This window comes from Struthio camelus, chromosome 4 (genome assembly GCF_040807025.1).
Source record: "Struthio camelus isolate bStrCam1 chromosome 4, bStrCam1.hap1, whole genome shotgun sequence".
Lineage (NCBI taxonomy): Eukaryota > Metazoa > Chordata > Aves > Struthioniformes > Struthionidae > Struthio > Struthio camelus.
This window is the reverse complement of record NC_090945.1, coordinates 38,428,427-38,456,268: the sequence shown is the minus strand read 5'-3', so window position 1 is coordinate 38,456,268 and position 27,842 is coordinate 38,428,427. Positions and strand designations below refer to the sequence as shown.

At 39.9% G+C, this 27,842-nt stretch overlaps 1 protein-coding gene and 1 long non-coding RNA gene across 8 annotated transcripts in view; one reads left to right on the top strand and one right to left on the bottom strand.

Moving 5' to 3' along the window:
* Window positions 1–13,057, top strand: part of TMEM154 (transmembrane protein 154) — a 31,287-nt gene extending 18,230 nt beyond the window's left edge. For 2 of the 5 annotated variants that reach the window (XM_009677098.2, XM_068942296.1), the window contains one exon: window positions 693–4,550. In XM_009677098.2, coding sequence (XP_009675393.1) covers window positions 693–720 — 28 coding nt within the window. In that variant the 3' untranslated portion in view covers window positions 721–4,550. Of the gene's footprint in view, window positions 1–156; window positions 4,551–8,694 lie in introns of those variants that run through there. The other 3 variants (XR_011140986.1, XM_068942297.1, XM_009677099.2) reach the window with 3 other exon arrangements.
* On the bottom strand, window positions 3,653–27,842 carry LOC138067183 (uncharacterized). Of its 3 annotated transcripts, XR_011140988.1 has the most exons (4): window positions 27,671–27,826; window positions 23,369–23,484; window positions 8,850–8,959; window positions 3,653–3,969 (listed from the first exon to the last, which is right to left on the bottom strand). It is a non-coding gene; the product is annotated as an uncharacterized lncRNA (long non-coding RNA). The 3 variants fall into 3 exon arrangements; XR_011140989.1 differs by lacking the exon at window positions 8,850–8,959 and having other exon boundaries at window positions 27,671–27,842; XR_011140987.1 differs by lacking the exons at window positions 8,850–8,959; window positions 27,671–27,826 and adding an exon at window positions 26,939–27,012 and having other exon boundaries at window positions 3,878–3,969.

Below are 27,842 nucleotides of genomic sequence, written 5' to 3'. Positions count from 1 at the left end.
GCTGGGTTCATTTCATGCACTGCATGGCTGACACATTAGTTTTCTGGTAACACGTTCTTACAGACTGAAAAGATAGTATGGAATATTTTTCTTTGCTGAGAGACAAGCAACCAAACAGCATGACACAAGTGTTTTTTCTTTTTCATGTACACACAGTGATGGTGAATCATGAAGTCAAAACAGCAAAGAACTGATTAAAGGGAAGCAGCACACAAGCTAACGATCCCCCAGATACTGGATGAACTGGATTTAAATGTAATTCATCTCAAAAGGCCAGAGAAGCAAATTCTTTTGTTGTGCCTTGCTACATACATTCTTCAGAAAGGAAACATCACCAAGGGAGAAAAAAATAAAAATAAAAAAAAGGAAAAGTGCTATAGGAAGGTTAGGGATCTGAATTCAACTCATTCTACAATGAGATTCATCACCTGTAACGAGAAGCCTCTATTTCTGTTTTTTCTTTCCCAAAAGGTTATCAAAATAGTTCATATTTCTACGTAGTTCTCCAATGCTGCACAGTGCAGCATGTAAAACCACTCCTGTTCCAGGTTTGGGGTTTTCTTCAGTATAAAGTGCGCCGACAATTCTGGATTAACACTGGTTTAGCGGTTTAAATCAGAAAGTTAAGTTCATACCTATGCAATGTTTGTCTTTTAATTTGCTTTTTGGTAATGGTGCACTGATTTGCACAGGACTTCCACTGGTGAAGTAAAAGACTAGGACTGACAGAACAGCTCTGAGGACAAACCAAACAGCTGAACAGCCTCTCTCAAAGGAGACTCCAGGAAGCGACTGCAGCCCTGCGAGGGCACGATCTTTGTAGCATGCTTTTTGACTTTCAAATTAAAGGCACTGTAGAAAACACAAATATATTTCGAGATTTCCTTTCAGCTAATTATCTACACAGGTCAGTACTCTGTGTAAACTCTCACCATTTTATCCTTCTCTCTAGTCAGTGCTGTTCTCTAATAATAATCTACTTAAGGAATATTCAACTCAAAAATGTTTCTTTTACAAAAAACAGGTTGGAAAATTGAACAATTCAGTACTCACGCCAAACACAAGTTTAGATAAATAAATATGTGTTATTTAGAACTGCATGGACAAGCTTTTCAAGTGCAATAAATATTTCAAGTTCTTCATTTTTGGCGTATTCAGCTTGTGATCTCTGAAAGACATTGGCTTCTAAAAGCACACAATCATCTTTAATTTCTCTGAAAAAAAAAATCAGAGTCCTGAGATACCTGATGCTGGGACTATAAATACTGTAACTACATTCAGCAATTTTAGGTGGCACATCACTTATGGATATAGCTTAAATACACAAAATTGGATATTTACCTGTGCTTTCCTCCCTATGTTTAAAATACTAAATTCATATCCTAAGATATCCTCTATCCTACCCTATCATATCTTACCTATCCTCATATCCTATTTAAATATAGAATTTGTACAAACTCAATAGATATTTAATATGATCAAATTTGTTTTGCCAGCAAACATGTCACTAATATCTTAAAATGTTCACTAATATGTTCAACCTAGCTTGGTTAGGAAAAAACAAATAAACAAAATCCCCAAACCTCTGAGGTGACAATTAACTGTCACTAACATCTGACAATACAGGAGAAGGTTCAATTTTATGAATAATTGAGAATCTGTCAGATCACAAAAGGAAAAAATGTTTACAACAGTTTTCTGAATACGAATTGACCAACGATTTCTTTGAGGAGTAAAAAGAGCTGTTCATTGCTTCCAAACAATTTATTGCAAATACTGGATTTTAAAATACGAGCGATGATGATTTAATTTTCCCTGCTTGAATTATTTTTAACTTTGCTCTCTAGAATATTGGTTTCAAATAATGCAAACACAAATAAGAAAAAAAGACTGAAATTAAGTAAATGAAAAATGAAAATGAATATTTTCAGAAACAAGCAGCTTTGTTAGCAACTTCTTTTTAATAGGACAAAGGTGTTACCCTAGTATGTTCTACTGCTTGCAAAGCAAAAATCTGAAGATGCGCAAACCAGGGAGTGTTTTCTTCTACAGTCCATGGAAGAAGATGTATTTTGACACTTAGTGGCTGGGTAGGTGGATGGCAGTCAGTGGCAATGCAGCAGTTTGCAATGACAGCGTCAAGTACCGACTCTTGCCCTACCTTGCTCCAGGCTGTGTGGGTCTGCATCCAGAAGCTACAACTTCTCCCTTGAAACTTGTTGAGGTAGAGTGTGGACATAAGGAAAAAAATTTTTTTGGTCTCAGTAATTTGGTTTCAGTAATTTTTTGAGATTTACCTAACTCAGCAAGATCACTTAATACAGCATAACTCAGTTCTGACATGGAGATCCTTCACCCTGTCCTAGGTCTTTGTGAGTGAGGTCTATGCGTGAGTAATGCAATAGCTCAGTCTGCTAGGGTGCTTGAGAATAGACTGAGTGTCATGTACATGTTTTGTTGTTGATTTTGGATTAATTACGGATGGTCCTGTTGTCAGTCAAAGTGTTGCATGGTTTCAGGTAAGTTTCTTATGGAGGTTTAATTTCACTTAAAGAGATTTAAGTTTAGCTTGATGGAATGTATTTTCTGTAAACTCGTGTTAGTAAGCATTAATTCTTATTCCAAAATTCAGTATTAATCACTTTCTACATCAAGCTTGAAAATCAGTTTTGCCCAGAACTAATGTCAAGGTGACTGCTTTATAATTATTGAGCTTATTTCATTTGCCCTTTCTAAAAACTGGCATGCTAGGAAATTTATTTCCATTTTCTGGAACTTTCCAAGTATTTCATAATACAAAATAGTGCTTTGGACAGTTCCTTGGCCAATTTTGGATTTAATTATTTGGATCTTCTGCTTTTTAAAAATCTAAATTTGAGTTACTGTTGAAAAAGATAGCATTTCATCAAATACTATCTAGCTTTTTCCCCCAATGTGAACCAGACCAAGCGCTGAATAATTTGCATTGCAGTGTTATTATAAATATTTCTAACAGATTCTTTTAGGATTATGCAAATATAATTGTTAGTACTTCTATTTCCCTAAGCATACTTTACATTTTAGGTCGTTGTCATCCTTTCACTCTAGTCTCAAGTCGTAGTCTTAAACTATGGGGGGGCTCAGTTATTCATCTGCTAACTTGCACCATTTCTGGACTGCCCATTTCATCCCTTTACTTTCTTTCTTTGACCTTCATTTTTACATTGACTTCTGCATTTGCCTCGGCCACCTCCAGCATTCCTTCGGGTTAGGGCTGGTGGATGAAGCCTCCGCGTGGTTGATTCCACTCTCCCATTGCCCTCGTTTGACATTTCTCTCTCCTGCTTATCTGTTTGCCCATTGCTCTTTTGTTTGTTTTACAATTTTCATCAGCTCCTGGTCCTTTTATATCCACTTTATCTCAATATCTTTAATCACATAGGTGGATTGAATTACAACGAATTTAGCCATTTTACTCCTGAATTAGTACAGCCACATCAATGTAATATTTTAGTTAACAAGTATTGACTGTACGCCTTCTGTTGATTCACCTTACTTTTCCTAAATAATTCACACAGTCAGCTCCTCTAACCTAAAAAACAAGGAATAGGGCAACCAGACAGCAGACAGCAGACTAGATGCTAGCAGGCTTTTTTTTTTCTTTTTTTCTTTTGCCATGTACTATACACCATGTAGGCCTCTGCTGTATTAGGCTCTGCTGTGAGCCTAATCAGAGCTGACCTATCTCACCATTATTTTGTGACATTTAGTACTGACTGATAATTCAAGATACTAGCTTTCAGTGGAGACTGAGAGAAAAAATGCGAATAAAATGTCATTTGCACTACATGTTACTCTAAAACATTTAGCAAATGTAATGATCCCTAAGGAGAGTTACCTTCTCTTTCCTTTTCGTCAAGTATTTCAGTAATTCTCCAGCATTGCTCAAGACAATTAGACATCTAATTGACACTGCAAGCGGTTTTTGTCCTACAGAAGGCAGAAAAAGTAGGTAAGCTACTGATCCAAAGGAAGAATTGTTTGAGAATTACATGGATAAAGAGAAGGGTAGTTAAGAACAAGCATCTCTCTAACACATACTTAAAAATAAAATATCTTAGCAAAGAATTATTCAACAGAATAGAAATAACTGCTCCATGAATTTATGAACACATTAGGTACCCCAAACTGATGCTATCAGCAGTTAATTAATACTGCAACGGTCCCATACTCATAAAGCACATCGTAACCCTTTCATTAACCTCAAAGAGAATTTTTTTCATTTCTAGACAGACATCTTAGATCCATAAATATCTATTTATGTATAGGGTAGAGAAAGTCAGAAAAAATAGCAAAGAAATTACTTCGTAATGCTAAATCTGATGGAGGGCTACCAAAAAACCTATCATTTACTTTCAGTGTATGAAATTGCTGTATGTGCAATTGCTTTATCAAATATCTGTTTCAAATGATTTTATAATATAAATATTTCAAAGTGGGAATATTGCTTAGCCATGTATAAGGGTTTCATATTTTAAAGAATTTTTTCTTAATAAAAGTATATAAGAGTTTTCAGTGTCTGCAGTTCTCTTTTATTCCTAATCCTGCTAAGTCTGTTCAGGTCAGCTGGTGTTAATTCTTTGGCGGTTGATGTCAAGGCCATTAAAGAAATGTACGGAGATACATGTGGAATGTAGACACATTACTCTCACCAGCAAGTTAAAATACAGACAGAAAAAAAGCCATCTCTTTAGTCCACTAGCCATTCCAAGTTACAGACCACTGACACAAATTTTATGTAGCCAATAAATGAATAAATAAAGGCTGCTTTATGTTTCAGTATATTTGTGCTAGGATATTGCAGATTGTCTTCATCAGTAGTGAAATTCTGGCTCCAATGAAATGGGTGAATACTTTCAGCTGGGGTGACTGTTTATCTTTCAGTTGTAACCATCTTTCTTTAACAATCAATCACTTCTGAGGCTATTCCTGTTAAGCACCAAAATGGGAGCCTCCAAATTGAGAAAGCTGCTGAAATCATTTTCAGGGGTTAAAAAAAAAAAAGATTTCTAGATAGAGATTTAGAAAAGATTAATAAAGCAGAACATTACTTTTATCCATTACTGTGACAGACAGTTTCATTAGAGGGGAGGAGAATGGCCTGGGGATATCTAGGAAGCTCAAGTCAGTCTTGAGTCTATTTAATGCTCTTAATGTTCAGCAAACCTCAATATGAGGGCATCATAGCAATGACTGGACAGAAGTTAGTTCTCTCCCTCTCTCTCTTGCCTAAAATTCGCAATGCTAGGAAACATAAGCGTTGGTACAGGCAGTAATCCATTAAATATGTATTTTGGGACAGGTCTTTTCTAGCTCTCCAGAAAGATGCAAAAGAGCACCAGGCTACGGAGTCCAAGAATGTATTTCCACACCTTAATAGTATGCAGAATTACTCTGTTATCCCCCAGCACTCACTCTTGCCCCACTCTGGCCCTCATCTGTGCCATCATGCCTGTCTGCGCGTCTGGCCCACTGACCAGGGCGCTTCTCTGATGTGAGCTAAAAGGAGGCTTGAGGGGCTGTGGGGGAGCTGGTTAGGCGAGGGAGGACAAGGTGAGCGTTGGGCAAGGGATGGGTGGGAATTCCTTACACCAGCATTACTACCAACATACATGGAAATGCATCCTGATCGTTAACTATCTGCTTAAGCTTTAGGAAGGACTTAGGTCACAATTTCAGTGAATATTAGTGAAAAGGAAGCACTAGTGGATAGGTCTGAAATGAGCCGTTCTCCCCTGGGCTGCCGTGCCCTTGCTTGGCACTCGTGTGAATGGGCAGCGAGTGTGTACAGAGAGTTGGCCTAACCAAAAACCACCAGCCCTGTTCAGGGAATGGGGCCAGCTAAAAACCGTCGCTTTTTACTCTCTCACCACCCTTTTGGACAAGTCTCAGCATGGGCCAGGGAGGAGCTGAAGGCACAGTGGGCAGAGGGGTATGCAGGAGTGCAGCAGCCCTCCCTTCCAGCGTGCAGTTGCCTAAGGCTTGTTTTTAAACTGGATCAGTTCCCTGGCCTGATTTTGGGTGGGTTCCCACACCCTGATGGCTGGGAGTGGTTCCCTAAGACCCCAAGCAAACAAACAGATATTGCAGAGGTGGAGGGGACGGATGGCATGTAAGACAAAGTAAAATGCGATGTGAAACACCGCATTTGGGTCAGGTGGTTTCTGTGATCATGTAAACAGTTATAAACACAGTGTATTTTATACATCTGCTAGAGTTACTGATACGGTCTGCTGTGTGGGAAGTCATCTTTCTCTAGTAATGAAGGCTAAAAGCATATCAGAAATACAACACTAACAAGAAAGGTTATGAACATAGCATCGTTCTGGGCAGCAAACCACACCTGATTTCCCCAGCAAGGCCCCTTAGAGCTGCAATGCACTCAGACAACGAGCCAGAAGCTCAGCGATAAAATATTCAGAGCTTGGGGATATTAGTAGCACATTATTACAGTCCAATTTGCACTCTCTTACAGCTTTTTGTTTGGATATTACATTGCTTTTGCTTTATTACCAAGTTTACAAAGTGTATTTTTATACCAGACACATACTATAGGTTGAGAATTGTTAGGATAGTTTTGGCAACTGGAGAAGCAACAATTGCTAATTTGGACTCCTGAAAGACACAGGAAGCCATTAGATAAATTAGCAGCTAATAAGATTTTGGCACAGACATGAAGTTGCTCTCCTTCCCCCAGTTTTGAAGAGATTAGATCTTCTGTAACACTCAAAGAGAAGGGGACTGAAAACATATCTAGCTCTTATTCAACTCATTTTGAAAAGAAGTACAGATCAATAGAAGGGTCCAGACAATTTTTGTCTAACTGGTCTTTCATGAAAAGGATGATTTTGCCAAAAACATACACTTCTAAATATAGATGTTTCAGTAGTTTTAGCAACTTCTGTGAAAACATTTCAAAATTGCTGAAAAGGGACTTCTCAATATTTTTCAGAAGAAAGTTTTGAAGAAAAGTATTTTTTCCATACAGAGTGTAAATTTCAAGTCCAAAAGTGGAATGAAAGCATTGGTTCAATTAACACCCCTCCCATCAATCCAAAATGTGTTTATTCTTATTTTAGTTCACAGGACAGGTTAATATTTAAGATTCATTCTCTTTAAAATGGAGAGAAGAAAGCCTACTACAAACATACCCACCCAGATATTACTGCTAAAAAGACAAGCACTGAAAACTAAAACCAAGACTGGCATTTGAACTTACACACTTAATTTTGGGAAGTAACGCCCAGCATATACTACACTAAGCCATTGTTTCAGGCTGTCTCCCACCGCCAGGAAGGCAGTGTTATCTCATTTTTTATTTTCTTCACAACTGATGAGACATATAATGAGACATATACACTTGTATAACACCCGCTCACAGAAAGTAGAAGCTGAAGATTTGCCTTATAATCTCTGATGTTTACCAGATTTGACAGATTTCATGAGCGTACTTGGGATTTGCTTGTTGTAATCTGACTCCTGTTCTATTTTACAACCTGAAATAAGGAGCAACTGGCATATGTGTTGCTGCTGTCACTGGGATTTACATGACAAGGCATCAGAACAAGCAGATTTTCCCAGTAGTAGAAGCAGTTTTGTCCATTCAAGTAGTTCTATTAAATAGTAGTCTATTTTCATTGGCTTTTTACTCTCAGGGATTCTACTTTTTTGTTGTTGCTGAAATATTTTGTTTCTTTGACAATAGTGCCAAATAATATCTGGAAAAAAAACCTTATCTCTGCAACCTCTGTAACAAATGCATTCAGGTAGTATATGTGATGCTAACAATAATTTATCTGCCTCAGACCTCTGAGGTAACCATTTGCCATAGATTAGCTGTAACTTCTAGTATTCAGTTTATTATAGTCAGATTATAGCTATAAAGAAACATACACACTTTCCAGATTAAAACGAAGTATCTCCACATTTGCCCTGCATTATGTTTCTCTCATGGAATATAGCAACCAGCACTGCAGGAAAATAAGAAGTCTAAATAAACTATTAAGAACAAGTGAACCATGCACAGAATGCAATAATATTACTAAAAAGCCCTTATCCCGATTTACTAAATACATACTCAGTCATGGCATTATAACAAACCAATGTGTCTCCCTTCCAGTGAGTGGCTGGTAGGTTTGCTGTTTAATCTAGAAGAGGAAATGAACACTTTCAGTTCCAGTTACGTTGATGGGGATTCTCCCAACTGTACCTTTACTTACAGCCCATGATTCGCACTGTGTTAAACACAGCCAGGTCTGGTTCAAAATAACACGCTGACTGCCACCCCCAGGAGGGAATCTCTATTTGCAATTGCAGAAGTGATATTACTTCAGCTCAGTTTAGGCTTTTTATTACAATACCACATTCCATGCCCAACTGTAAATCACAGGACTGAAACAAGGAACCCTGGGTTTGCAGATGATCCGTCTTGTCAGTAATACAGTTTCACTTGAAGTATGGCATGGGGACAGGAAGGGGTTATGGCTCATCTTATGTTATATTCCCCAGGGCACATTTGAGGGTCTGTGTCACTGTCCCCACGTTTGGCTATGGATGCTTACAAGCTTGTCGCTCCCCAGAGAAGAGAGAGCAACGTGATCTGGGGAACATTAGTGACCACAGTTATCCATCTATCACCATCTGAATTTGTTACAGCTGTCAAGCTCCAAGATGACTCATTGTGCTGTCAGGATCACCACTGAAAGGGCAGTGATGGAGCTGTGTTGTTCAGCTGGAAGAAAACTGGTCACAAGAGAGGGTCACCCTCAGCCCCAACTTCTTCAATAAGAGTATGTGCCTTGGAGACCCACCGCATGTAAGAGTGGTACAATCTTCATTCAGTTCTAGTTGGTATTGGAAGTATGCCTTTTCAGTCTTATCCAACACCTGTCATGCAGTCCAGTCCAAACTTCCTGAAGCACTGCAAATTAAAATTACAGTCTGTATTTTTATTGCTTTCTCAAAATTAAACAGGACTGCATGGTTGACACTAATAGTTTAAAAACAGCACTTACTTTCCCAAAGTTTACATGATTTTAAATAAATCTTAAGAGTGTTTTGCAGCAAAGTAGGTGCTGTTTAAGAAAGTAAAAGCAAAAAACCATAAAATGTTTCTTAAGAATAACTATGAGCATTTTCCTTAAGAAGTACATGTTTTCTCTACCTGCTAGGCTGCACAGTGTTTGTATACAAAAGAATTCAGAGTGCAGCTTTTAAGAGTGGGTTAATCTGAGAGGCCTCTTGAGTCACTATGCAGCACGGGGATGTGCAAAGAGCACTGCAGTCTGTGGAGTAGTGACTGTCAGAGTGCACAGATAAAAGGAGTAACCAGGGAGAAATAATTGGATGGATATAAAATAAAGGGCCTATAACCCTAGAGGAAAAACAAGGATTTATGTAGTTGTACATTACTTGGGTTCTTGGGTTCACAGAAGGGATTTTATTTTTAGAAAACACACAAACAATGAAAGGCCTCTTTGCTGTAATTGAAATACCTAAGATTAAACATATTGCAAGCGCTTAATTTAACCATGGATAATTCCCTACACTTTTTATAGTATCATAATAGTTTTGTAGAAAAATTTCAAAACATACTAATAGCAAAACTAGTCAACGTGTAAAAAGATCATAGTCTAAAAAGGATGGATCCTTGTGTTACCTAGCTTGAGCCAAACTGCTGAACTGAAAGCAAAAACCAGAAGCAGGCATGAATTGAAGTATTATGCTTGCGCATTCCAGGAGCACTGGAAGAGCTGGGATCTGGGGGAGGACTTGTAGTTCCAGCACTCAGTAGAATAAACTAGCTCCTTTCTGTTTTATTTATTTTGCAAAGATTGCATCTATTCTGTGAATGCAAGACGAGCCACATGAGACCTGAGTTAATATCATTTATGAAGATATTGGCATAAAACAACACCAGCGGTAAACTGCTCCCTCAGTTTTTGATCAAGTTTCACTTTATTTACTAAACTAATAATTAGGTTTAATACTCCCATACACTAGACCTCAGAACTTGTTTACACCACTTCATGCCAAAGCTTCAAATGCATTAAAGGGGAAGTTCATTGCTTTTTATTTATAATTATCTGTTGCAAGAAAGATCTTAGACAAGAGCAGAAGAGAGTGGGAAATGATCAACTCATCCTCTGTTTATGCAACCACTACAAAGAGGCATGTGATGGTTTTGGATTCAGTCCAGCTACCATTCATCTCTATAGGAATCTTTCTACTGACTCTAACAGGAGTATCATGAAGCCTTTTTTAATCTTCAAATAATTCAGGTGTACACAGGCTGTGGCTCTCAGTCTACAAAGATACCAAGGTGGTTCTTGACAACTGGCAAACTATCAAGTGACAAACAAAAGAAAAAGTTGCTGAGATATAATATTATTGTTCTTCTCTAAATAACTTTTCATGTAGTCTCAGTGGTTCATGATTTTTTTTTCCTTATGTCATTAACTATCAGCTGGTAAAGTAAACTAATGACATTTGTGTAGTTGTAGGAAACTTAGGCAACACCCCTCCCACCAATAGTATTCCTTAAACTTAATAACATTTGACACTTAAGTTATGCCAGCTCTGGAGCCACATTGTTACCTGGATGTTACCTGCTCCTGGGCCTCAGCAGCTCTGGGGAGGCTTTGGCAAGTGCCTCCATGCCAAAATAAGACCCTATTGTACATCCATGCCCCTCCTCAAGCTCTGTCTCTCCAGCACGGCAGCAAATACCACCTGGTAACAAACGAGGCTTGGTGGATCCCCTCCATAGCTTGCTGCATCCCATCTCTGTTTGTCCCTTATATATTAAACCTTGTGAAGGCTTTGAGCAGTGGGGATTTTCTCCCCATAGACTACACATTGGTTGAAGATTACTGCTTTATTATTAGAGCTGGAAATCTACTGCTTTATTATTAGGGTATTTTCCACATTACACTGTTGGTCTGAATCACAGCAATTAAATTTTTAAACTATCAGCTCTTTGACTTACCCAGTACCTATGCTTTCCACACTCTACGCAAAACACTGAGGCCAAAAATAAAAGTCTGCTGATTTCTTCCTCTCTTCTAGTCATCTTTTCAGAGTTTTGACCACATCCATCTACACAGGCATCTCATTTCCAGTGGCTCACCCTTCTTTTGTCCTGCCCCGGCAAATTTATGTTTTTGTTTTCTCTATCTCTTGCATGCAGCCCTGTGCCTTATTTTCTGATGTTTCTCTGCCCTCCTTCTTAATACACTCTATGGGTCCTTGATCCTATACATACATGTCCTGCCTCCCTCCTCATCAAAATTCACTTTGACTGTAATCCTTGCAGCAATAAACCTTTAATCTTTTTCAAATTAATATGAAAGAATTCACATATATCATTTTTACTTTCAGTCTGCACATTCTTGAATTTGTGCATAAGATGTGTTTTACACTTGGACATAAAGCTGAAATTAAAAATACTAAAACAAATGACTTGCATCCTCCCATCCATTCTACTGCATTCATAGAAGTTATTCCATTTTCGCATTAACCTCTCAGTCCTTGGTCCCTGTCCTTGGCTGCTTGAAAAATGTAATAAGGAGTTCCTCCTGGCATAATTTGCTGCTCTGTTTTTCTTCACTCATGTACTCCGTATAAGAGTCACATAGGCCTGCCTCATGGAGCTCAGGCTGTCTCTCCTGGCAGCTGTGGCTAACTTAGAGCAGGCCTGACTTGTCACCAGGTTATAGCAGGGCCTGGTTTTACTCCTGCTAAGTTTGAGTCAGGGAGAAGCAGAATCAGGCTTAAAGCTACTTTTCTTTCCAGATACATAAAGAACACTGCACCTGCTATCCATATGCAAACTCAATGATTTGCTTTTTCTTAGCTAGACTTACAGAGCTGGAGGTAACAGAAGAATTATCTCCCCACAACAGGTCCCCCAAGCGAGGCTTCTCTCCCTTAGCTGCAGCACAGCAGTTCCCCCGGTACAACCCAGACCTCCCAGGCAGCCGGGTGGGCAGTCGCACAGCTCGCAGAGATTTACACGTCTCCTCTCACCCAACTGCTGCAGCATCTGGCATCTGGTGCTATGAATTAGTGGTGTGACTAGCACCTAGCAGCACCTTAGCTACCAAGAGCAACAGAGAGAACACTTCGATGTAACAGTAGCAGTGCCAGCATCTGAAAGACAGAGCTGCTGGATATCTATAAGCAGAGAAGGCCAGAAGATGATTTTCACAGACAGATTGTTTAAGTGTGTTTAGGCTTATGTTCATTATCAGTTCAGAGGTAAAGCCAACAGGGTTGTTGTTCTTTTCCTGGTTAATATATACATCCTCAGTCCTATGATCATGTTTAAACCAGTGTGCTTAAGTAGTGGCAAATGTGTCTACCTGTACTGTTAAAGGCAGGTTCACATAAGGGAAACAGGAAAAAAAAAAAAAAAAAAGGAAAAGCCAGGGTCACTGGATACCCACCCAGATGAAAGCATGCAAGAGTGAGCATGGCATAACAGCCAAGAAGAACAGGCAGGGAAAGAACAAGAACCAAGGAATCCAGCTGCTTTGTTTCTATTTTTGTCTCATGGCTGTTTAAAGTAAACTACAGAAACTGTCTGACTCAGAACCCCCCCTTCTCCCACACATTCTCTTTTTCATTCACTCATTCAAGGACACTGTAACTTTGGGACTACAGCATCAGCGTTTCTCTTTCTCTGCCCCGCTCCACTTTGCTGCAAAGACTCCATATTCTTCTTGGTTCAGCAACACAGATCCAACAACACAGCTGATCAATTCCTCTGCTTGCCCCACAATAATTGCTTTGGTTTATTCTTTAACAACATTTTAAAATAAATATTTTTCATTTTGTGTGTCAAGTGTACAGGTTATTTGACAAGATCAACGTATGAAAGAGTTTGGGCAGATGACTGGATGATGTGCAAAAAGTATGCTGTGAGTGCCCCATGCCAGAATGAAATATGCCTCGTAAATTCTTCCAATTAGTATGAAAAAAGGCTGGCATTTAATATGTTTTCCCTAATAAAAACAAAAAAATAGAGTCTCTTATTTATATTATTGAAGAAACCTGAGAAGTATCAAATAAAGTATGTTGGGTTTTAAAGAAGCCTCAAAAAGCATACATATTGGTAAAAGGTCAGCTAATATAAAACACGATGTTGCCTCATTAAATACTTATCTTATTCCATTATAAAAGCATTGAAACTAAATGACATCTACACATCATGATAGCTTTCTTATATTTAGATAGATGTAATTTCTAGTGATGGACAGAAAAACAGAAAGCAAGCCAAACATTTACTAATTTTCCTATGAAAATAAAAAGCAGAATACCATAATTTTGAATGGTCTTGTTTTGAAAATGACCACCAGAGAAAGAAAAAAGTGCTTCTGTTTGCAGAATAACTAGGCAATACCTGTTTGCAAGAAGCTGTTCAATTTCCCAATTCCTGTAAGACTTCTTTTAGTAATTGCTATACCTACAACTCAGAAGTGCTTCTTTTGGGTGCCATTACATGAAAATGATTCTACACAGATTCACCTTACACTAGGCCTGTAACCTTGTAAGTATGAATCTACCTCAGTGAAGAATAATTTATATGAAAGCAATACTATGCTTTAGGTATTATTTCACCACGTGACACATTCCAGTCAAAATTTTAACAGTTTATATGTACCTACACAGGAAAATTTCTTACTATAGAGGGTTGTTGAATCTACAGCCTAGATCAAAAGATTCAGCAGCTGAAAGCTGCCACAAATGCAAAGCCGAAGTAAGAAACGACACATTTCTAATAACAAGGATAATTAACCTAGGACCAGGATGCATTCCTTGCACTAGGCTTCTTCTGAAGAAAACTCCCTTTTCCTCCACTGACACAGGAACTCTGAGCTACCATCAGGAGCTGGCCAAAGTAGAGATGTTTGCTAGCTCAGACACTTAGAAAAGTTTCTAGCATCCCTAAGATCCTGCAGTTATGAAGATGCCTCCCCTGCAGTGTCTTCATCTCACTTGAAAAAGAGCCTCTGTTTTCCCAGGACACATGGATATGGCTGGAGAAAATCAGCACAGGTGAAATCCCAGTATTTGGAAGTTATAGGCCAAGCTCATTCCTAGTCCCCCATTTATCTTTAGACTATCTAGTAGCCAGTAGATTTTAAAAGAGGAGTCATCCTGAACCAGATTTTTTGAGTCTGTGTTTTCCAAACTTCTGGTCCCTCAGCACACTTCAATCTGGATTAAAACGTGCAGTGAACCTCGCTGAGGCACCCCCGTATCACCAAGCCACAACCAACCAGTGGGCTGTACCCCAGCACAACCCACCTCATAGCTCCTCAGAGCAGCTCATTCTCATCAGGCAATCAAAACTGGCTAACCTTCACAACCAGGCAACACCCAGAGGCCCACACCGTAGCACACTCCCTCCACACTTCTTATACACCCTTTGGGAATGAGGGCTATAAATGGTTTTACTCAGTCCCCTTCAGTACTAAGGAGAGTTTCATCTTTCCTTCTCTGGCCAAAGACACCTGACTGAACGTGAACCTGAGCATTTCCAGACCTTACAGCTCCCTATGGGGGCAGGAAAAACTGCCTGAACTTGAAACCATATCAGTATCTCCTGCCAAAGTGTGTTTAACTGAAGCATCAAACTGATTTTACAAGTTCCAGCTGTGTAGTTTATTTACTATTCTGATGTTACTTTACAGAAAAACACACAAAAAATCAGTTTGAAGTGTCTTTCTTGTTTTTGCATTACTAAAATATTCCTTCCACTTATTTCCTAGCCTTCAGCAGTTGTTTTTTTTTTGCTAGCCTACTGCATGCAGTTGCTTCTCAGTTACCATGACACCCGCTAACGTGCAAAAGACTAGAGCCTAAGAACAGAAAACAGTCAAGTCACATGAGAAGATGGACATGTTGTCACGCAGATAAGGCTAAAGAGCATACAGATGCTCCTCAGCTGATGTAAATCAGTGTAGCTCCGTTGAAGTCAGAATTATAAATCTCTCTCTGTGCCCTAGTAAATATCTGCAAGGGATCAAAGAGCCTTACCTGCAATTTGCAGTGACGGAACAAACGTTTTGCTACAGATACTTTCTAGCCTGCATGGAACGATTTCGGGCAAAACGAATCGGACTGCAATTGATCCTGGGTATACAACTTAAAACTGTCTTTTTTTTTTCCGCCTCCTTTTGCTATGCCTGCCTGCTGAAACCTTAAAGTACCTGATTTCAAGCAATACCAAGCAGCGAGAAACGTTTAGTAGCAATAACAAATAATAATTCCACACTATCACCATTTGTCTTGTTTTAAGCCTAGCCATTGCTCTGAAGCACTGGTGAGCTAGCTGACAAGGCATTTGTTGCCTGATGTTCCAGTTTTCACGTTACAGACAGCCTAACTCCTGAAGAATTAGGAGCCTTGGAAGAACAGTCCATGTAGAACCCCTATACTAGAGCGAGCCGAGAGAAACACTCAGCACAGGCATATGTCTTATTTCCCATTTAGACTAACACAAAACAGGCCAGTTAAAACCTACTGCAAGAATATGGGAAAAAATTTTTTTGGTAAACCTCTGTCTTCAGCATTCACACCTAATGGCTACTTTCCAATCCAATATACTGCTTATTAAGAGCCCTCTTCCAGACATCTGTTGTTTCCAGACACCATCCAAGGTCAACACGCCCAAACCAGAGTTCTGGCGCAGATGGCAGCAGGTCCACATAAAGCCATTATTTAGGTTGCAGTTACCCCAAGGCTTCATTGTGCATATTGCACGGAAGAGTCACTGCCACAGGCCCTAGCATCATGCTGCCTATTTCCTCAGGTAGGAGCCCTCAGGGAACGAGCCTTGGTTTTCTTTTGATGCTTGTCTCTAATCTCAAGCCAGGACAGCCAACCACAGAGCACAAGGAGCCAGGAACAGAAAGTTGTGGGGTTACTGCTTGAAGTGTAAGCATAAGAGGGCCATACAAAGGCAAATTGGGGTGGACGAGGTCACTCCAGGCGAGACCCAACACACTGAAGCATTTCTGGGGCTAGGTTGAATTGCTCCCAAGAGCTAAGATATAAGGACTTTTAGTGCAGGTCGTTGCTAGTTGGTTCAGGTGAAGAACAATTTGATGGGCAGGTTTTGCTGTCACTGTAGGTAAAGCCTACAAGTTAGGCACTGCCTCACCCAGATTTTAGGCACCTGAATTCTTTAGGGCTCTGGCTTTTAGCATCTAACTAAGATTATAAGGAAGTTTGTTGCTGATGAGGAAGTAGAGACTGAGAGAGGTTTCAAGCATTCAGTGTTGTCAGATACTATTTTTCTTTGCGTTCATTTTGGTAGAAATCTTTTCTTTCTTAATACAACCTGAAAGGCCGAAGTGGTTGACATTCCATTGCTGGCCGTCACTTAAACAGAGACTACTAATTAAGGCTATTAGAAATTAGATTTAAATAATGAAATTCATATCACAGGGGAGCCATTCTGAAACAGAATTTAGGACTTCATCAGAGAAAGCCTAGTGCTTTTACCCATTAGGCTTCTGATATTAGAACGGTCATACATGTATATTAAGGAAATATACTGCAGCTACTTTTCATAAAAAATGATAGGCAAGATTGTAATCTATTTTGGGCGATGCAAGACTGACAAGGAAAAAAAATTAACTAGGAAAATATGTCATTAAGCAATATTTGTTCATCAGGTTCAGTACTTTGACACTGCCCATGACAAGTACCTACTGCTTCAAAGAGCAAATCCTCCTACATTATATCTAGATTCTGTGTATGTATAATGATAAAAAATCCTCCTTGGTTCCTGTAGTCATTGTAAAACATCAGACGTAATCATCTGACTGCAAACTTAATGCAGTTACTTTAAAAATCGAGCTAATTCTATACATTTTAAACAATTATCATCTTCCATTATCCAACAAGATTTTAAAAGAAGATTATTTTTGCTGTGACTTTTTAAACAGAAACATATTCTTCCATCATAATGTCACACACCAAAGCTGAGTTCTACAGCCAGTTTGCTGAACTCCTCTGTAATCCTCGGCATGTTACCTGCATATAGCACTTGCAGAATTTTACTTAATGGGGAGAGACAAGACAAAGAAAGTGAAGGATTTGGTTTTTGTTAATGTTAAATTTTCAGGAACTACAGTTACAAATTTCAGAAATAACTGAATATTTATGAAATCAATATGTAAGCAATTATAGAAGCATTTATTAAAAGACCTTCCTGAAAACGCAACAACAAAAAAGCAGCTAGCACTATGTATGGACTAAAAGCATTTGAATAAATTTGGAGGCGAAACTAAAACTTGGATCCAAGTATACTGTTGTTTCAAAACAAATTTGAATGTTAGGGCACAAACCTCCTCCCATCACCAAAGATACTCAGCCCTGAATATCAAGTGCATATGGAAGCCAGCAATGCTTAAAATCCAAATGACAGGCAGCAGAAAACGAACCAAGTTTGACACCCTCCTTCGCGCTGTAAAGCGAAAGTTCTGAAATACCTGGTGTTTCGTCTTCTGCATTAGAAGATCAGGTCGTATCTGTCTTGGAAAGCTTTATGGCAGCTATGGGACAGGTAAGTTTTTGTTGAAACCACAAGAACAATTTGATCGCCCTTTTATTTAAATGGGTGACATCCTGGTCCTGTTAAGGTCAATGCACTTCTGCCAACTGTTCAGGAACCTCTGTTTTGTGTTTGCTTTAACAATAATTTAACAGAGATGACTGAAGCCTTTGGGAGACTATATGAAACACAAATTCTCCAAATACTAGCTTTGATAAGAGTCTGGGTTTCAGAAGTTTCCACTTCCTTAGACGCTCATTGCCCCCTGGCTTCAGTGTACCACCTCCCAGTGATGTTCCCACAGTTATTTATAGTGCCACACTGTAGAAAAAAAAAAGAGGCGATAGCTGACTAAGCTTAAAAATAACCTTCCTAAAAAGGAGTTATTTCTGATCTGTTTTTCATTAGGGCTGTACAAAATACTGTTATTGCAGTCACGGAGGGGGACAAGGCTCTGCAGTATGGAGGTGAGAGGGAGTGGTAGGTAACGTGTGACGCTGGCACAGCCCCTGGAGCCAGCATGCCATGAAGCGGCAGCCCAACACTCAGCGCCCTGTCCACTGCAAGTGCATGAGCGAAAGCCCAGCTTGTGTCCTGAAGCCTCTGCCAAGTCAGTGGGAGAAACTAAGAAAGACTTAATGTTTTATAAAGAGATCCCAAGCATGTTCTAAGATTTCAACACATTTTTAAGAATCATCATTTCTTGAGTAAAAAGCCAAATCCCCAGCAACTGTTTGGACCTTTTCGGATTGGCCACTTTGGCAGATCAGACAGTAAAACGATCACTTTTTACTGGTAGTAGTATTAACATAACTCTAGGAGGCCACACCCTTGTCTAGCAACAGTTGCTAGGTAGCATAAGGCTTTTGTATGCAGCATCATTAACACAACAAACTGGAGACTTAAAGGGACGATTTCTGCTGCAATCCAGGCTCCCCTGGGAAGGGAGCGATGCAGTCCGCTGGGGTATGCCTGGCTGGTCTCTGCGTGCTGAGCCTAAGCGCACATCATTTTCTCTATCGTCTTGTATGCAGCAGTTCTCTTTTTTTTTAACATTCCCTCCACTCCTCCCCCTCTCCCCTCAAAATCTGCTGCTAAATTGGGCTTAGTTGCACTACAAGCAGCATTAGGAACTATCATGAATGTTTTCTCAGCTCTAGCAACTGTTTTCAGTTTTGTGTCAATTAGGCACGCTCCCAGGAGGCCTGATAGGCATAATACCGAACAAGTCTGCAAAGTTTGAGAACTATCTATATTAGGGCTCCTAGCGCTATTAATATTCATGCAACTCATCTAGTATTATAACTGTAAGCATTTTTCTACGAATAACATGGGTATTGAGGTCTCCTGCTGAATTAGGGTAAGTTTTATTGCATGGTAGCCTTTTGAGCAACACTGAAGATGATAATTGAGGAGACTTTCTGACGGAGGCACTTTTGTCTGTTTAGTTGTTTTCTAGTACTGCTTATGCCAAGGGGTATTTTTCGCAAAATAACACGTGCAGGCTCATTGCTTTGCTTAATAGAAACTGTGAAAGAACTATCACTTTGACCATAGCTGCAGGAGACATATTGTGTTATCTTGCTTTTGTTCAAGCTTATTACGTGGTTCAAATCCGTTATACTAGCTAAGCTACAATAAATATTTGACCCATGAGTGCTAGAAGGGAATTGATTCTTATTCCCTCCTCTCCAGTTATATAACTCTGAATGACAAGCTACTTAATCTTGGTAATACTTAACAGCCTCTGATTACAGCTGTTAATAATACCCAAAGGAATACCAGCTTCTAGTCAAGAAAACTGTGGTAACACCTTGTTAATGAGAACCATATTTAAAGATACTCTCGTTAACAGTTCAATTCCCCCAAACTAGTTTTTTTTGAAAAATAAATATTGCTTTTATAATGTCAGGATCAGTAAGAGGGTCAAAAGATACATGAATCCTGTAAATTTCTGAAAACTTGTTTGGCACTGCCTCTGAACGTCCTAAAATTGCCTTCAGCTCTCCTACTTGGGCAGCTGGGCCTACCTCTTACTGCTAATAAGCAACTGCTTTCAGGCTGGTTTCTGCTATTAAAACTTTAAAAACATTTTCCATTACAAGATATAGCCCACACAAAACAAAAGCATTGTCTCTGAAGGTGATGAGGACCCTCAGAATAACCCTTGAAAGCACTAGGGAATAAAAAATCTACTGGTTTCTTTTCTATTTCTCTAGCTCTTGTCTTCTGGAAAAGATTGATTGATGAATCCGGAAAAGATTTATGATATCGATTGTTTATTTTTTCCCTGCACTAGGGTCTTTTGTAGGACATTTGTCACCTGCCCACAGCAGAAGCATGCTATGAAGAAACAATTAGACTACAGCAGTCTGTTTGGCTCCTGAGGTAACATCTATTTGTTCTGACTTTGAAAAAGCAAGTTTGGGAATTTTCTCTGTGAAGATGGGCTCTTGGACACAAATATTTTTGATGTTTAGCGCTCCCTAGGTGCTGAATTTTTTTATTTCTCATTGCTTTTGGTTGCCCTTGGACTATACATGATCTGTATTTATCGGATGACAAAAGGCATTTTCTAAAGGAAGTCACTCCAGAAACTTCCTTAATTGAACAGAATGTGTGTTGCCTGCTGCACAGCTAGTGGCTATTCTAGTTAGCTGAATACATGACTTTTTTTTTTCTCTTTCTAAGACTGTCTTTTTCACATCTGTGCAAATATTTTTTCCAGAGTTGATGCACTGAATTACTGTATTATAAAATATAACTTTTAGGGGGGACTCTTTATGGCCAAAGTAACGTGACTGAACAAAATGTTAATTGCATGGGAGACCAGGGCAGTATCAGACAGTATTTGAAATAAAGATGATATAAGTATTCACACTTAAGTCAAAACATGAATCTTAAATTTTGTAGAATTATCATTGGAGATATAGACAAGAAATTCATGGCAGTTCTGAAAGAATTTGCCTCTGTTATGGCTTTGGGCGGGGGTATTCAACACTAAGACCAATCTGTAGTAGGAAAGAGCAATGTTACTAAAAATAGGTTTCCACAGTGGTTTCCTATGAACTGTTGTTTAATGCTCTTGTAAAGGGTTTAAATGTTACAACTGTGACTAAATTATTTTCAATACTAGGGGAAACGTTATTAGGATTTGCTCCCACCAAACCTGCTTTGTTTACCATGACAGTTAAACTACCATGGCTAGATATAGATTACAAAAGAAAGGTTCCTTCACTTTCAAGTCCAAGTATACACTTAGACAAATACTATAAATAGGCTACTGTTTTGTAAACTAGCGCTCTTCAGAGCCACAGAATACATGCTCTCCCATGGGAATTTTTTGTGTTCCCTCTGTGGCTTTTATGGAAACAAGCAGCTGCTGTTAGCTAGATATCTAAACTCTCTTTTTATTACTATTAATTTTATTAATTTCAAAGTCAATAAAAGTAAGTGACTGACAAAGCTTGCTAGTAGTGAGCATTCAGGCAAGCTTCCCTATGTAGTTCTAACACTACACTGATCTGTAATACCCTTGCTACTTTTATCCTGACTTCTCCAGGGTACTGTTGATTTTAAACAAGGTTCTAGTACTGTTTTAATTCTATTATATTCATGGCCTTGGTGGAAGTGACAAGCCTTGTTCGTGTTCTGATGCTGATTTGGAGAACATTCAGCAATCTGTTCACTTGAGTGCATGATCAGGTGTGTTAATAATAGGGATGAAGTTAAATACCTGCTTGTGCGGTAGCCAAGACTGGGGACCCAAGTCTGCAATGTTATACAGGTCAGGTAAAACTTGGGGTCTGTTCTAAACATTTCACACATCCACTGTTTTTCTTTAAAGTTGTATCTTTTAAAGGTACAATTTTGCATGCAGAGTTTAGCAACGATGTAAAGAAAAAATCCAGCAACCCTCTCTTAGCGTAAACAAGTCTGCGTATCAATATGTAACACACTTAACGCCAAACTAGTTTTAACTAGAATTGTATTTGCATTAAGCTATAGCCAGACATGCAAATATAATTAACCCTATGATTAAACCTAGCATATTTATACAAACAAACCTTAGCCAGCCTTCTTACTGACTGCACTGTTTCTCTTATTTTATAAGTTACTCCTGCCAAAACCATCATAGTACCTGCAACAGAATCAGCAGAAATAGAGAAAGAGATTGGAAAAAAAAAAAAAGTGTTGCTCTGTATCAGCTTTGTAACTATTAAAAAAAACAGGACATTTTCCTGATTCAAGCTAAGAATTCACAAGCCCTTTCTCCCAGATGTTACTGCTATAAAACATATATGTAGATTTCCATAGCAAAGGATGGTGTTGCCAACAAGACCTGTGGTTTGCGATTGAAATTTCATGTTGATGAGATCACCTGCACTATTAGCTTCTGCTATCACAGCATCCTCCTTTACCTTTACTGAGATAAGTCTGATCCTGGTTCTGCTATAGTTACTGGCTAAACTGATGTTTGCTGAAACAAATTTAGTCTCTCTGTCTCCCAAGCAGTGCTGTGATATAAAGGCCTCAGTTAATTGACTATGTTCATGAAAATCAGCCTTATTTATCTTGGGAATTTCTTCTCTCTTTTGCAGACTTTCAGTCTGCAGCTGAGAAGCATCAAGTGTCAGGCTGTTACATTTCTTGAAAATGAGGTCTTGGCTAGCTCTTTTTTTCTTTATCCATTCCTTTTGTCAGAATAGAAAGCTTACATTATAACTTTGGTTGAGCTTAGTATACTCACGAGGGTCTGTTTCCCATATGAATGAATGAGGACAAAAGAAGATTTTCATTCTTGCCTCCTTACTGTCACTTTTGTTACACCTTCTTAATTTTGTTTGAATGTAACAAGTTCTATCTATAGCCATTATTTTATTGGTTAACTCTAGTGCAACCTGCTTGCACACAACTTTACAATACTCAGTAAAACCACTGGAGAAATTTGAATTATTCCTTGACGGTGACTCTAAAGAAATTCTTGAAAAGAATAGCAGGAAAACAGGAATGAACCAACTGTCTAGCTACGGGGAGGAAGCAAGTTTCTATCTATCCCTCCTCAACATCAGCAGGGCCAGCAGTTTGATTTGTTAGGAATTAAAGGTAGAACTAATGATGACTGCACTAGGAAGGTCCTCCAAAAAAGAAGCAGCTCCTTGCTTCTTTATTTGAAGCTTGCCATACATGAAGCATATAGCATGTTTCACACCATTTATTAAGTGGAGCAGGAGCAGAGGACCAGTACAAACAAATTAGTGGATTTAAGATAACAGTTTTGACAACCTCTGTGCTACATACATACTCCAACAAACATGGTAAAGTTTGAGATAGATGAACCACTCTGTACCTCACTAACGACAAAAAGTGGAGTTCTGCTCCCTTGTCGCTTTGTTATCTTGCCTATTTTGCTACGTTTTGTCTACTCCTGAGATTTGTTTTCCCACCTAGTGGAGCAGGCTGTGATTAAGACAGCTGACAATTAGGCATCCCCTGCTCCATTGCCTGCCTCTCTTCTACTTTCATAGTGCAACAGGACAGCATCTCTACAGCTCTGGCGTGAGTTTGCCAGGAAGGATCCCAGACCTCGATGGTCTGGGAGCCAAGGTTTTGTGTCCAGCGGCACTCTCTGCTATTAAAGGGCCCTTTCCTCAGATAGCAACCCTGCCTCAGAAAGCCTACTCTGTCACAGAGTCCCCATGCATTGCCTCACCTGTGACCCCAATACAGGGGCTGCCTGCCTTTCTCATCACAAAATCTCACCTGTGGAGCCTCAGATATTGGCAGGTTATAGAAGCAGAAACATCTGTCTGAGTCAATTTCCATCCTCATTTCTGGAAATGGAGCGATGCACAGCATAGCACGTCACTTGCATATACCTACATGTAAATACACAGAGGAAAACAGTCTAAAAAAGTACGGAGGTGAATTTAAATTAGATTAGTCTGAATGTGTTAAACCCTCATTGAGAATGCCTCCTGGAGAATTAACTCAATATGGGTCCATGCTTTCTGACACAAAGAAATCCTTTATGCTTTACTTTACCTCCAAACACCACTTCAAGCTTACAAAATTTCTCATAGACGTCTCATAAAACCAGAAATATGGACAAATGAATCAGCTTAAAAAAAGGTGTTTTAATATCTGAACTTGCTCTTTTCATTTGCTTATTTCATCTTACTGATTATTTATGTAACTTAAAATATGATATAGTACAATACAAGGTTGACTTTCCTCTATAATAATAATAATAATAATTTTCCTGTGGATTATTAGAGGGCATGTTCTCTCTCTCCTGGCTAACTCACATTTTCAAATCATCATCTAATTTTTTATGCCTTTTAGCGTATAATCTTTTCAGTTACCAAGGTCATGTGGAAGTTAAACGTATTTCAGTGCAGTTTTCCCTATACATGCATTATCAGCTTTATAATAAATAATAGATTGCAGTCTTTCCATTAAGCTTAATATCAACTACTCTTATAGATGGCAGTTCAACAAGATTAAAAATGCTACAGAAAGAAAATACATCCACACAGTTAGCTGGTGTCCCTTCAGCCTCTAGACTGAGTGCTTAGAAACAATGTTTCTCAGGCTCTGTCATTATTCCAGGCACAGCAGTAACCTCTGGTAAGTTTTTGTGTTCCCACTGGATTATACATTGAAAACAATACAGCTCAGAATAAAAAAATTATGTTTTTTGTTTCAAGAATAAATTTTATTGAAAGTGTATGCATGGCGCTATTAGAGTCTGGCATATGGCAGTGTTAATCTCCCTATTTAGTTTTGCCAATGCATTGATCTGCAGTACTATTGCTATTTTTATTTCTACTTTTCAGAGTACCGTAAACCATGACAATCTTTCCATTAAGGAGTAAGTGCTGAAACATTTTAATTTGTGACTAATAAAAAATCTTAACATTTTCATTAAATTCACATGCAGTCTCAGCAGTCAATACTTTTGTTCTGTTTCTTGAGCAATACATCTGCTATTGTCAATGATCTGTACTAATTAGTCAGCCAACGTTTTCACTCACACCCCTCCTGCTGACCTTTCCCAGCCAGGAAATATATATTAGGTGTTTGTGTCCCAGATATGTTTGACGTATGCGTAAAACTATTCTTTGAATGGCAGAGGGAGAACACGACAACAAAATGGAAAACCACCAGAATAATTGATGTGTCCAAGAGATAACAACTAATAACCCGTTGAAGTGGACGAGGTCTGAGGGACGCCACTGTTCTCTTAGCTCAGGGGACAGAGATCCGGACTGTGATCTAAAAGTTTCAGCCGTGCTATTTCCTTTGTAAATGGCAATAAACGGACACACACTATTGTAAACCTAGGAATTTTATGCAATCTCACATGTTAAAATAATGTTGTAACACTTTAGCCAAACTCTAGAAAAATTAAAAGAATACAATTAGATTACTCATGTAACCTTTTTCATGCTCTCCCCAGTTCCTAGAATATAAAGTTGCAATTAATAACCTGATTGAAAATGTTTATGTATTTATGACAGGACTGCTTTGTCATTCTGTGTGAGAGGTGAGTGATGTTCTAGTGAGGAATCAGGGTTCGATAGTGATGAATTCGATAGAGATGGCTGTCTGCCAAACCACCCCCAGATGATTTGTTACAGAAAGTGGAAGCTGGGCCGTGACCAAGGTGAGGAGCTTCAGCTAGAGAGGAAGGTCACAGGGGAACCACTGCAGGGATCTGGTGGTATTCCTGAAGAGCGAGAGTCTCTCTGCTACCTCATCCCAGGTGCAGTCATTTAAATTAGGCTCATGGCAGATGGCTGCTAATTGTGCGTTCCTTATTTTAGCGATCTTGCAAGTCAGTGGCAAAGCCAACAGGACTCAGATTTTCCGATGTTTAGCCTGACACTGCCCACCTTCAGCTGCCAGCTAAAGATTTCAGTAGCTGGGCAGTCTTCTTCTGAGCATGACAATTGCAGTTGTGCGCTGGAGCAGCACAGGAAAGAAATCCTTGGAGAAGAATGAATACCTATAAAGCACAGAGGGCTGCCTTAGCAGGAGCAAGGCTACCAGTCAAGGATGCAAGACAGCAAGGGGTCCTGGTGACAGCAGCGGTACCTATCTCCTGATGATCTTGAAGTGCTGGGAACCTCTACCTCTCACACATGCCTCTCTCAAGATGCTGTGGCTCCCACGTTCCTGCTCTGCAGATTAAAATTCTGCCTGCGTGCCATCCTTGGCACTGTGCCAAAAGTCAGTGACGGGGATCAAGGCTAGCATGACTGATAACAGCTTTAAAGTGGAAAAAAAAATGGGAGAGGTTTGGAAGCTCAGATGAGCTCAACCATCTGTTTTTAATACACAGGAAGAGGAAAAATCAGGTAAACAAGGTTATGACAAAGGATCAGGAAACATCCAGGATAAGATGATGGACAGCAAGAAGAGGTTACTAAAATTGAACAGTAGACAGGGAAAAGATGTGTTTAACTTGATTAGAGAGCCTCTGGCCAAGCACTGGCTTGAAGTGCAGGCAGAGCAGCTAGTAGCTGTCTGCAGTCTTTCCTGGAGAAACATTTACATCTCAAAGATGAGCACTCAAAAACTAGGAAAAGCTAGAGTTAAGTTACGTGGTATGTGTTTTATCATAACGACATGATCAAATACCACTTTTTCCACAGGGTCTAAGCCTTTCTCAGTGCACAGGCTGGGTGTTTTGAGCAACCATCCTACGTACTTCATGAGCAGCAATTAAATATTTTATTTTATCCCTGTGTTCAAGGAACAGCCTCATATCTTCTGTATCATGTATTAAAAGAACTCTTTTGGAGCTCTTCTATAATGTCCACGTTCTAATAAATGTTAGATGCTCCTGTAACTACTGTTTTTTTTTTGTATTTAGGAAAGCAAAGCACATATAATCTTTATGCTGATTATTTAATCTGCTGATTATTTAATTTGGAGACAAACAAGTTCACTACTGTGACAAAAAGGTCCAAGCAAGTAACAGAAATGAAAAGAAAGCTACTGCTGGTGACAGATAAAGCACTCATCTCTGAACACACATTCAATCTGAGAATTTGACAGATGGAAAACTTCTTTGATAGCAGGTAAAAAGCCATGTGTCCAGTATCAATTCTGATCTGTCTGGATTGAGGTTTATTTGCTTTGACTGATCTGGATTACACAACAGTACCACAGTGGCCTGGGATCAGATATACTAGAAGCACAAAAAGGTGTCCTCTGTCACATCCTGCTAGGTGTAATTTATGCACAGGATCAACAGCTGGATGACTAACATCATTTATTAATGCTTCTTAAAATCAAATGATTTATGGACAAATCAGTACAAACCGTATATAGGTGAAAATGCAGACAGTAGGAGAGGAAGACGGCCTGAACCCTGTTGCTTCTGTAAGTAAACAGAGCTGTATCCATACCAGTACTCACGGTGGCCCAGCTGAAATCTCAAGAGGATGCAAATTAAACAAACGGTTTCCTTACTGTCTGAAAACGTATTAGCTGGCATTTAATCCATGTTTTTGTAGTTCTTTCCCAGTACTGGGTTCAAATTCTGGCAAAATTGACTGTTACAGTAGCATACACCTGGTAGGATTTTAGGGCAACACGATCCCACGTATAACACAAACTAAAACATACGTGTGCGTGTGTGTGTCTGCAGGACGCAAGAAGGGGGGACCCGTTGCCCATTTTTCTTATCAGTGCACGTGAGAGCGCGGTTCTCAGGGGCAGGTTTGAGAGAAAACCCTTGAGAAAAGGGAGAGCTTGCGGCACGGGGAGAGTACGTAACCAAAGCGGCCTCGGGGCGGTGAGCTGAGGCGACGGGCTCGCCCCCCGCGCCCCCCCCCCCGAGGGGCGGCGGGGCGCGGCAGCCCGCCTCAGCGGCCGTTGGCAAGCGGCGCGAGGGCCCGCGCTCGCCCCGGCCGTTCCCATGGCAGCGCCAACGCCCGCCCCTCCCGCCACCGGGGCGGCGGGGGCGCGCGCACGTGCGCGCGGGCAAAGGCTTCGCGCCCTCCCCGCTCCCCTGACGTCACCGAGCGAGAGCGTCCCTCCCCCTCCGCTTACCACCACGGGGGCGCGGAGGAGGGGGCGGGGCGCTTCCTCCCTCCCCCGCCAACTCCCGTCGACTGCGGCTGCGCGCAGCTCCCCGCCAGGCCGGCCCCGCCCCATTGTCCCGGGCTGAACCGTGCCGCCGCCGTGCTACCTGCTCGGCTCCACCTTGCCCTCGCGCGGCGTC